We start from the raw sequence: 11,877 nt of genomic DNA, 5'->3' as shown, positions 1-11,877 counted from the left end.
TCAACCTGACACCACTATCACAAATGCCAGAAGATTTTTATTCATAAAGCTTTAACCATGTTTCCCATTCTTCCTTACAAAATACTTCTTTTCTCTCTTGCTATTACTGTCATGTGACAGTCAAGCCTATTACTGCTTACAACCAAAGATCTCTTTTGAGAGACAGTCTTTTTGACAGCACTGTCAAACTGCTTTATTGCTGTCACTTGCTGAGCAAATGTGACTTGATATGTGTCGTCTTATTCCTAAACCAGGCTAAAGCTTTAAGTAACCAATCTGTATCAGTGGTAAGGAAGTATGTGATGGAGCTACTGCAGGGAGGACATTGGGTTTCTTTTGGTTGGGCTGGTTGTAAGCCCTGCACCTCTGCCTGTTCACAAGCAGAAAGAGGTGGCATATGTACAATTTTCACGTAGCCTCCAATTTCAAAAGGTACAGTTACTCACTGAAAAGGATTGCAGAGGGAGACACTGGCAAAAAGCATGCCAGAGCAACAAAGTCTGCCAACTTAATCCAACATCCTCCAAACAGCTGCTTTGCTGAGCAATTAGAAGCACAGCTCTCTAATTCTCTGTCTCATGCCATGCTTATTTGCCTTCCAACACTACGGCACATTTAATCTTGCAGATTTTCTGTGGGCTAAGTCTGGGATAGTAAGAGCAAGTGTCCTTCTTCCTTTGTGACAACAGAGATGTGAAACAGCTTGCTGCTAAAGACGCAAATATCTGTGACTTTTACACTTGAACAACTTTATAGTAGTTTACATGCTACAACAACATTCACATAGTGACATGTAAATAACAGCAGGGAAAGAAGCAGCTAAGACTTAAAATTTTCAGGAGGCTGGCTGCAGTCACTCAGACACTGGTATGGTGGCTTTACATGTTTTTGTACAACTGTGGTAAATGTTAACAGGATGAAATTAAGGAAAGGATCCAGGCAGAATATCAGGCAGACACAGATGGACAGAAATAAAGTAGTCTTCCTGAGAGCTGTGATGAAATCCTTACCAAGTGGGGATTTGAACTGGTTTGGGTGAAACACTGGTAAATATTCTGTGGGAGCAGGATTTTTCCTGCAGCTATTTTGATGTAACTGTCCTCTAGCAGTAATAATTATTCCCCTGTAATAATCAGCAGGAAGGGAAAATAGGCTTTGGCACTGCTACGTTCAAAATGTAATGTGAGGTGGCCACCAAAGCACCTCAGCTGACAGGGGCAGCAGAGGATCACCTGTCTGGAACTGACACCATCCTACCATTCCAAGGACAAAAACATTCCATAATTTTCTGGAGATGCAGTACTTAGCTCTTGGATGTCAGTTGTGTGCGTGCATTCTCTCAAGAGCAAGGAGCACAAGGAGATAGGATGTCTTGAGAAATCTAAGTAGGTTGTTGATAGCTGTGTGACAGATACTAGCATAAAGTGCTCCACAAGCCAGAAAGTGTCTCTTCCACAGCCCATGATCACTCCTTCTGTCTGCTGTTCTTCTCCTGCGCTTTATGGCTATAGGTTTATGGCTTTGCCCTCAGCTCTCCTCCCTGAAGACAAGATGTGCTGTGTAGCTTTCATCAGTTTTCACAGCAGCCTGTTATGATTTCCTGGTCAGAGAGTGAGTCAAATCCTGTCTGGAAGACATTAACTCCTTCATAGAGGATGTTAGCAGAGAAGGAATCAAGACCTGCTGCCCTCACAGGCAGCATTGGCAAATCAATCCTAAACAAAATGCACACCACCACAGCTCTCAGTCCTAAGCTTTCAGAAATCTGTTATTTCCTATTTAGTGGTAAGGAAACCCCAAGACTCAATCAGAAGTGATAGAACTTTCAACTTGTAACGACTGACAAAAATCTTCTGGTCTGAAATTCACATGCCAGCCTAGTAAAGCATTTTTCACTGTTGGCCTCAAGCTGAGCAGGCACCTGTGCCAGGCAGACAGAAATGGGAGGCCAGGATTGCTCCCCAGGAAAACTGAAATAATAATCACCAACACAAAGTGCTTGAAGCATCTTCTGAGGGCAGATAACCTTTAACATGCACACAAGAGAACAGCAGTTCTGAAAACCACACACATCTAAACTTGATTTTGTGCATATTGGGAAAGGTGGAAATAAAGATTTTTGTACGAGACTTGTTTCACATTTATAAAATACAGAAACTAGACTGTTGGTGGTGTTCTGATGTTTTAGACTAAGGTTGTTTTTTTCTGACTTGTAAAGTCAGGATTTGCCCATGAAGAGCAGGAAAAAGTACATTAGATGAAGCAAGGGGTTGAGTAATAGAATTTAATGCAAAATAGCCAATATGGCCTGAGGAATACCAACAATGTCCTAACGATCACTTACTCAGCACAGAAAACACACACAATAGACAAACGAAAATCGGTTGTTCATGCTATGGCCCAGCCTGAGAATGCTGATAAGAGTGAAAGCAGTAAAGAATACTTGGCTGTGTTCCCACAGAAGCTTTATTGAGTATGTAGATGCATGAACCATCATTTGCCTAAAAGCAGAAGGTTCAGGTCTTTTTATGGCAATTTCCTTTTTTGACAAGAGTTCTAGGGAACTGGGATGAGTTGTCCTATTGCACTAAGAGAAGCATACCTTGTGTTTCCAGAGGTTGCTTTTCAGTGGAAATACCAGCATTCACTTTATAGGATTCTTTAACATTTTCAACTTATGATTGTAATAAGGGCAACTTTAACCAGTCAACAGAAGTCCATCTTAATGCAACAGTGACTCTACCTACTCCTTTAGGTACATAACAGCAGGAGTCTGGAACCAGAAGAGCTATTGAGTTTGATCCAAGCTCTTTTTCATTCCAGCCTCAGTAAAGGAAGCCAAACGAAAATTTTACGCTCCAATCCAGATAACAAACTATTTCACTTTGACTTGCATCATATAAAGGTATTTTTTCAGATTCTTGCCCCAGGAACATTCAGAACAGCCTAAACCAATGTGTTTCTGCAGTAAAGAAGAAAAAAAGTATTTGGGGCTGTCACCTAGGGTTGAATACAGATGTGGAACATACAGACAGCACTCTAAGACAAACCCTTTACCAGCCCAAATATTCACATAACCCTACAAGAATAAAATTATATTATTATAATTAAAAGCTAATTTAAGGAATGTACAGTATTTACAGCCGTGAAAATTACACAGAAGATACTAAGTAATAGTAGAACAAAGTGAAGGGAAGTAAGGACAGAGCTAGGAGGAGGTTCCCAGGCTCTTTCCTATTGTACATAACTGAGGAGTGTATCCATTTTGTCTGATACCCTGAATAGCAAATGCCATTCAGGGTATACATAGATGTTCCCTTGATAACCTCTCTCCAGGAACCTCTCTAGCACAGGGTTAGAGAGCTTCTATCTTATTCTGTGATTCCACATAAAATCTATTGCAACATATAAAGGGAGCTCATAGCAGCCAATGGGCCTGTCTCCCAGCTTAGCAGGAGTCAATAATGCCCTGTGTTACCATGCATTTGGTATTTAGTCAAAAGCAGACAGTCTTCCTAGACTACATGAACAGATCTCAGAAGAGTAGAGTGCTTTCTGTAATATCAGAACAAGCCAAATTCAGTCCTCAGGCCAGTTTACTTCAGTTCAGGTATAAGATGAGACCAACTAATGTCTGTTCCTAAGTTTTCATCCTCAAGACCAGGAAAGCTGATATCTAGGAGAATTTTGCTCAGGCTGTCATTCATGGTATCAAGGATAAGGCCTTCCATGAGTGAACGGTTTTCAGTAAAGCCAGAAGCTGGCAGTTCAACAGATAATTGCTTAGTAGACTCATGAGTAAAAGCTGGAGAGCTCGTGAGGGGGATGTGCACCATATCACTGGATTCTGTATTGAGCAGTTGCTGAGGAGACTCAAAGAGGGGATTTTTAAGAGGTGTGGTGTTAAAACCCAGCAAGTCCTGGTTCTCCCGGAGGGGGGTGAATGGCAATTGAAGGGTTCTCACTGGACTGAAGTCCAGCTCATGACTTTCCTTGGTTAAAGATGCTGGCTTGCAGGGGTCAAGGCCCCCTAGTGGGGGGGTAGTAGCTGCTGAGACTTTGCTGGGAGTAGAAGAAATGGGCAATTTGCTGAACATCTCTTTGACTGGTGTTTTAAAAGGCCCCTCTTCCCCCTGTGAGCAGCTGAGCTGTGATGCATTCTCAAGAGGCTGGCTTTCCTGCAGGAAGGGGTGGTCTGCCCCTAACTGGAAAGGGTCAAAGCCATTGCTTTCTGGCAAAACAAGGACAGGCTCTTCTGAGCAAGGCAATGCTAGGTGTTGTTTCCTTCTGGATCTGCTCATTTCCCGCCTTTCCCGTCTCTTTATAACTAAAGTGTCAGAAACAGTCTTAGATGGTGACTTCAGTAGGGTGAATTGTTTCTTCTCCTTTGTGGATGAGACTGGGAGGAACAAGCCTGGTTCTTCCTTTACTGTTAGGGTTGAAGCAAATGGGGACAGCCAGTCATCCAGTTGAGAGCCTTCTTCCTCTTTAATGCAGATGCTTTCAGGGAAAGAAGCGGATCCCTCACCAGGCTGGGAGCTGCTCTCCTTTAGGCAATGGGTTGGGGAAAATAAACCTTCATTACATTGACTTTCCTCCTTGACAGCAGCCATGGTTAGAGAGGACTCTTCTGTACAGAGTGACATCTACAAAGAAACACAAGTGATATGCAGTCAGTAATCTAGGATCTAACCCACCCAAAATCCAAATGATAGTGAAAAGAGACTACATGCAAATAAATGTCTTTCAGAAGAAGTGCCCTATGTTACATGTCTCTTCAGAGCTATCAAAAATATGAATGTTTTAGGGGCAGAACAAGGCCATTTCTAGTAGAAAAAAATTTTCTTGAACAATCCATAGAGCCTTTGGCCCATAGAAAGCAAGGCTATAGTAAAGAAAAAATAAACAACCCCCCTCCCACCCAATGCCCCCTCCTCCAAAAGGACCAAACCAGAACACCCTCAGAAAACAAGAAACCAACCTTTGGAGCAATGCGCACACGCTTATTGCTTCGGAAAGTCTCTGAGCTGTTGATGGATGCTCCCTGTGCCATGGATACAGAAGGCTGCAAGACAAGAGGCTGACTCAAAGGAAACTGGATCGGAACCAGGTAGGAGTTGATACGAGGAAGCAAAGGCTTCATCTTTCGGCCTGGAAGGGAAAGTAGACCTGCTAGCCTCTTGCCCTTCCTGTACTATCTGTTGAAATCCAGGCATCTAATAGGAAGTCCTTCTAAATACCCCAAAATAAATATCCAGAGGTAGGCTCACCTGCCTTCTGTGCTAAGTTTGAGGATACAAATTCCAGGCTGGAAGGCCTGATGAACAAGAAAGTAGTCCTTCATACAGATTATAGCCCTCAAGTTGGGGCAAGCTCTGCTCTCACTCCATTTGAGTACCCAATTCCCCTTATGTCCCCATCACATCCTTTCTCAAATACAGCAACACTGCCTTCAGCTCCAAACCTGAGAGTAGGAAGACTAAAAGCTGGTGAACCTGAATAACAATTTCCACTGTTATTCCTAAGGGAATCTGGGAGAGCACCCCAGATTTCTGAGACTCTTTTTAGCCAAGGATGATATAGACACTCACGTGCATTCGGGGGTTCAGTTTTGCTACTGCTGTTGGTTCCCATGTTCTTCTGGGGATCTGTAAGATGTCTTTTTTGCTGCTGCAGTCATCGTGAAATAAGAAAGAGGAGAAGGAGAAAAGAAAGAGATTTAAAGAGAAAAATCCAACTTTATTCTGCTGCCTTACCCAGAACTGAGAATCCAGAAGCCTATGCTTCGCTAATACAGAGAGAGCAGCTGTTAGCACCCAGCATTCATGCCAGCTCTAGCTCTGTGCCACTTGCTGTTTTGCAGCCATGCCATCTCAAAGCCAGCTGCAAACCAAAAGCTGTGTAGAAAAAAAGATGGCATGACAGAGCTGCTCCAGCTGCAGACTCTACTGCAGAAGTGACCTGGTTTCAGTGTCCTCAGTGCCTGAGGAAAGGCAGGTAGGGCAGCTTCACTGTATATTTGATTTCTGTACAAACCACAGACCAGATAGATGTTCAAGTGGAATAGCAGAGGCAACAGAGGAATGAGAAGTCTAAGCAGACAGAAAGAAGGCCAGGCCTGTAGCCATGTCAGAAAAGTGTTTGGCTGCTTGCAAACTGGTCATTGTTAAAACTGCTGAATGTGAAACAAAGTGCAAACAGATTCCTTCTGAGAGTCACAATGCACCTGGGTTACAAAATTAAAAAGGAGCACAGAGAGATCCTATTCTTTCTGGATCTGAACGCCAAAGCAGATTGGGACTGCTGCTGTGGAGATGAGGGTTTTACCAGAAATCTCTATTTGGGCTTGTTCTCTGAAGCCTGTTGGTACCCACTGCAGCCTACATCTAGTTGCTCAAAGCTGTACAGCTCTACCAGCTGCAGAGACAACATATAATCTGAAGGCAATTAACCTTTGGCTCAACTCCGCTCCCCAAAGAGGGTGTGCATGGAGCTGTATGATTAGGTGCAGCAGTGACCTAGTCCCCCTCCCAAAGCCTCTTGTCCTTTCCTTCAGTGATCGGCAAGAGCAGAATGGAAGCCCAAGCCCCAGGCCAGAGGGTAAGTCTTACTGATTCAGAATGCTCAGGCGATGTTGGTGACCGCAAGTCCAGCGGCTGGTGGCAGCAAGGCATTGAGGGGGAAAAAATAAGATGAAGTTATCAACCAAAGGGGGAACAAATGGGACTTTTTAAACTTGTATTATCTGAGCAAACAAGAATCAATCTATCTGCCCACCCACTGCAGAAAACACAGAAGCATTTAAACCTATACCAGACTCAGAAGCTCAGTTCCTCCCACAAAACAGTACTTCCTCAAATACCTATCTGGGATAGGGCAATTCTACCCTATTACTCTCTAATCAAACAGCATAGGAAACCCTACTTGATTTCAGTGGAAAGCTTCTCACTAAGAATTTAAATCATTACATTTGGCACACCACCTGAAGAATAAATACATCCCACATAAGTTCCAGATCACATGCACAGACAAATGCACCTTTTCTTTCAATACAGAGCTTTTGTCTATTTATCAAGAGAAATGACCGAATCCAGCTTCTGCAACAAGGCTGAAGTTAAAACAGTTTAAGCTTCCTGTAAAAATAAAGTGTATCTGGATAGCGTGGCATTTAGGAACTAGATGGCCTGTTCCATTTCCTTTGCATGAGGCACTCACCTTAAATACCTGGTCCAGTGTTAGACAACGGTTTGCATCAGGATGAATAGTCCAGAATGAAATTTTACCATTATCGGATGTTTCACGGACAAACATATCATGAAGGGACAGGTTGTGCCGAATGGAGTTCTGGGGGGGAAAAGAAGAATGGGGGAGGTTGAAAAGTGGTAGTTCGATTATCAGCACAGCAAGGCCTACCTCAGCCCTGGCAGAGGGATTAGATTCCAAAGTGCAGGCAACATGTACATTCATATTTACTGCATACCCAGACAACCCCGTCATAATCTCTTATTCTACTTCCACTTGAGATCCCTATTCTTTCTCCAGTGATCAAACATCCCATCATCTTGCCTAAGTGGAATGAAAAAAGGGATAGAAAAATGGAACAGGGAACATCTGGAATGAGAGGGTACATGGGGTGGAGTGTTTAACTTCCACTTTGGTCTGCACGCTGGCTAACTTTTCATTTTTACTCAGAAAGCCTATAGAATACCACCCTGTGGCCCTCAGCAACTTGAAAGCCTGCTTGTTACCTTCCAGCCTGGCTTAGCCACATGTTTAAAATACGGGAAATGATCCTCAATCCAGGTATAGATGTCCTTTAGAGTCATACGCTTCTTCTCAGTGCTGTTGATGGCAAACTGGATCATGGCCATGTAGGAGTAAGGAGGTCGTTCTGATACTGAATCCTGCCATGAGGCAGCAGCAGCGGCAGTAGGAATATCATCAGCAGCAGAATCTTCTTCAGTCTGAGAGATCAAAGGAATGATACATTACTGCTCATAAAGCTGACAAAGAAGGGCCCTGGATCTTAAAGGTTCCGTTACTCAAATCAGAAAATGACAAATTCGGGTTACTTAGAGATGGTGATACCTAGTTTTTGCAAGTCTTCTGATGCACATGGATTACTTCCCTATCAAAAGTTTTAGCACATGCTATGTTGTCTTTGCCTACTTACCTTGACTGTTTCCTGCAGAGGCATCTGGTTCTCTTTCCCTGTGTCTTGCTTCACAGAACAGGGACTTAGCCCATCAGATCTCATCTTCCCCAGCCACTGGATGTTAGTGAGACTATTGTCCAACACAGAGCTCGTTGTCTTGCCTGTGGGGGTAACAAGCCCATAGCTCTGCTTACTCATAAAGTAACCCTCTTTCCCCTTCATCTCAAGTGCCAAAAGAAAGGAAGTAGTCACATTTCCAGAAGATGTATGTGCATCTGAAGATAGTGACAAGATGGTATTGCAATTCTAATGTTTCTTGTGGAAGGAATTCAACCACCATTTTGTCTCTGTCTTGCCCAAAGAAGCTGTGGCTGCCCCATCCCTGGCAGTGTTCAAGGCCAGGTTGGACAGGGCTTGGAGCAACCTGGTCTAGTAGAAGGTGTCCCTGCTGTGGCAGGAGGCTGGAACTGGATGAGCTTTAAGGTCCCTTCCAACCCAAACTATTCTACGATTCTATGATCTAGTAGTACATGCTCCATCCTTGGCAGTGTTCAAGGCCAGGTTGGACAGAGCCTTGGGCCATATGGTCTAGTGTGAGGTGTCCCTGCCCATGGCAGGGGATTTGGAACTAGGTGACCTTAGGGTCACCTAGCTATTCTATGATTCAATGACCTGCACAATTTCTGCAGCCTTAAAAACAAACATTCAAACAAGTCTATTGCTCTCAACAAGACCAGGACAATATTGATCCAGTACATCAAGAATTCAAATACGTTTAGTTAATGGACGAATATAGTGAGCAGAGGCCAAGGAAAGTAGTGATGAACTCCAACTGAAAGCCCTAGTTCACAAGACCCAAGCCAGAACTTTTGATGTCTCCACGTTTTTGAAATGCATCAGTGAAAACTAGCAGTTTTGTCGTTTCTGGTGAGGTTGGTTATAGGAGTGCAGCTACTGCAGCCGTCTATGGGTCTCTATCAGACAGTACTATACTGTGGGATAAGGTTTGCTACAGCCCAAAAGCTACATAGCTATTTTAAGTTGCAAATCAAAATTTGATCTGAGCAGTGTTTCAAAGTAAAATCCAACCCACTTCTAACATATACTCAGCAGCTTCATGAGACAGCCGAGGGGGAAAGAGACTTGACGCTTAATTATTAAAGGATGGGAATCATCTCTTTTTCACAGCTCTAGGCCCGTATGTTTTGTCACTGACTAAGGTGCCCTATATTAGTCTTGAATACAGCCGTAACCCTTTTGCTAGAAGAAACTTTTTTTTCTAGACTTGACTTCCTCAAGCCAGTTTTTTTCTGCCAACACTAAAATTTTGCTTTGCTATACACCTTTATTTACCATCTCTTCCATCAAAAATATATCCACTAGGATCCTTCAGATTTCACTGCATATGCATAGCTATGTAGATTATTAGAATCAAGTCCATGCTATTTGGTAATTAGCAAAATAGTTCATGTTATTGCATACTGAGATCCAAGCATTACACTCATTGGCCCACTTCACATATCTTCATCTATCTGTCAGGACCAAAAAAAGGGTTAAGATTACATACTGTTGTTCTCCTGTTCCTGTCCAGCCACAGAATCAATTCTTGAATGCCAGAGCATTGTCTCTCCTGCAAGACCAGGTGTTTGTGTAACATTCCTCTCTCTTTCTTGACCATCTGCCGCCTTAGTTACTGTACTGGGTTTCTTCTCTGATGAGAGATGCTGTGCTGGTGTCGCACCTGCTGAACGCGATGTGCCCCCACTGCTAATGAGAATGAATTTGTTGGGCCCATTGTTGCCACATTCTTTTCCTTTTGCCGTCAGTGCTTCTATTATGCTCTGGATATCCGCATCTGTAGGGATGGCCACCACTTGTGTGTTGGGCATGGTAGGATGGTCAATTATCTTTATTCCTGTTGGGAATTTCTGCAGGCCGTAGTCCATTTTGTCTCTGGGTTGGCTGTAGTGCTGGTCCTGCTGGGTGACCTCCTGTTTAGGAGTGTTTTCATCCTGGACACTGTTCTCATCTCTTGCTGAGGTACTGGGCACATCATTCTGTGGAAGGGTCAGTTTCCGTCTTTTGAGAATTAAGGGCCTGCGAGGGCTGGTCCTCATCATTGACTCCTACAGTCACTCTCCATTGAAAGGGATGAGAACAAATCCTGCAAAGCAAAAGATACCACATATGAGTGCAGGGGGCAGGAACAGTTAGGAGAGGTGCAGCAAATCATGCAGAGCTCCTCACACAGAGCACATTTTCAGCAATTGCTATAAAGCTAGCAACAAGGGGGGGAAATAATAATTAAAAAAAGCATTCAGTAAGACTGAAAAGGCTCCCAGAAAACAGCACTGTACCTCCTTTGTCCACACCTTGTGGTGATCTCAGGAGAGATATTTGCAGAGTAGATAATCTGCATCACAAGTTGGAAGCCACAGAATACATCTAATGAGGGAATTACACATACAAGCTTTACAGAAAGGGAGACTGACTTAAGAAGGTGTAACATAGAAATAGTAATCCCAATTCTTATATTTCATTGCTGTAACCAGATTATATGACCTTAACGAAAAGGGAATTTAACAGATGATTTAAGATCTGGGAAACAAAGACTGTCCCAAATACTACAAAAGCACACAATAAATGCAGCAGAAGTTAGGTGCTTTAAAATAAATGTAAAGAAAATGTTTTAGTCATTCTTTCTGTAGATTTGTCAAGAACCACATAATTTTTTTCACTGGGCATCATACAATTTAAACGTCAAACTTTTTGAAGCAGATGGTTTAGATTATAAACCTGAGAAGACAAAATTTAGAGATACTGCATTCAGGGTAAGATGCAGCATGTCCCTTCTGAGAACACCACTTATAAATATCACGCAATTCAAGAAATTAATAGAGGCTGACTCCTGCGGCAAAATATACCAGAACAAGAATACACAAATAATATTTATATATGGAAGGCAGAATAGAAATAAAAAAGATCTTTCATATTAGTAGATTTGACTGTGCCAGCGAACAAACACGAAAATTCTTAGTATATATAACCTACATACACGCAAACGAGAAAGAGCTCGATAGATGAACGCTGAGCTGTTGATGCCCTATGTGCAGGGTCTGCCCAGCAGCCAGTCTCCAAATAGAGACGCTCAGGCACGTACATGGCCCTTTGCGGTCTGCTTCACTCCCTCAAAAGAGATGTCTCCATAAGACAACGACAAAAGAATAACCTTTAGGTTGCATTCTCTACGGGAGCGAGTCATTTCTCAATAAGGCCTCGAGCTGCTACCACCGGTATAGGCCCGGGAGCAACCCCCTGTACACACGGCCCCGAAGGTGGTTAAGGGAGTGAATGCTAAAGGCCGCCCAGCTTCTCCTTCATCCATCCCAGCCCTGCCGCCCTCGCCAGTAAGTCCGTCTGCCCCGCACCAGGGCCCCTCAGCCCCGGCCAGGGCCTGGCCTAGGCCTTTCCACCTCCCAGCTTACCTGTGCTGCTAGCGCGGCTCTCGTAGAGCTGCCGGCCCTGCGCCCAGCCCCCGCGGCGAGGCAGCGGGCAGAGGAAGGGAAGGAGGCGGCAGGAGGTGCTCAGCACAGGTCGCGACTCACCACCTCCCGGCTAGGCAGCGGCGCTTCCGGGCCCTGGCACTCTCACAGCGCACATCGGTTTGAATTTGGCGCCCAGCAAGTCGTTGGCATCACGTGCCAGCGCGGACCAATGAGACG

At 43.9% G+C, this 11,877-nt stretch overlaps 1 protein-coding gene across 2 annotated transcripts; it reads right to left on the bottom strand.

Moving 5' to 3' along the window:
- Positions 1-2,440: 2,440 nt before the first annotated feature.
- On the bottom strand, positions 2,441-11,824 carry FOXM1 (forkhead box M1). 2 transcript variants are annotated; one of them, XM_065675012.1, is made up of 9 exons: positions 11,641-11,824; positions 9,723-10,319; positions 8,174-8,316; positions 7,749-7,964; positions 7,216-7,344; positions 6,612-6,656; positions 5,592-5,670; positions 4,982-5,151; positions 2,441-4,646 (listed from the first exon to the last, which is right to left on the bottom strand). In XM_065675012.1, exons 2-9 carry the CDS (start codon positions 10,273-10,275, stop codon positions 3,597-3,599), a joined length of 2,385 nt encoding a protein of 794 aa, XP_065531084.1. In that variant the 5' UTR covers positions 10,276-10,319; positions 11,641-11,824; the 3' UTR covers positions 2,441-3,596. The 2 variants fall into 2 exon arrangements, with proteins under 2 accessions (XP_065531084.1, XP_065531091.1); XM_065675019.1 differs by lacking the exon at positions 6,612-6,656.
- Positions 11,825-11,877: the final 53 nt, after the last annotated feature.

The sequence above is a fragment of the Lathamus discolor genome, chromosome 1 (assembly GCF_037157495.1).
Source record: "Lathamus discolor isolate bLatDis1 chromosome 1, bLatDis1.hap1, whole genome shotgun sequence".
NCBI lineage: Eukaryota > Metazoa > Chordata > Aves > Psittaciformes > Psittacidae > Lathamus > Lathamus discolor.
Note: the sequence above shows the minus strand (reverse complement) of the source record. Positions and strands in the feature narration are given on the sequence as shown.

What these genes read in the sequence shown, in the direction of transcription:
- FOXM1 (XM_065675012.1), bottom strand. Translation starts at nt 10,275, where the DNA reads ATGATGAGGACCAGCCCTCGCAGGCCCTTAATTCTCAAAAGACGGAAA. An exon ending in ACAGGAACAGGAGAACAACA is followed by an intron (nt 8,317 to 9,722) that starts GTATGTAATCTT and finishes TTACCCCCACAG; the next exon opens with GCAAGACAACGAGCTCTGTG. An exon ending in AACTGAACCCCCGAATGCAC is followed by an intron (nt 5,152 to 5,591) that starts GTGAGTGTCTAT and finishes TTTCCCTTCCAG; the next exon opens with GCCGAAAGATGAAGCCTTTG.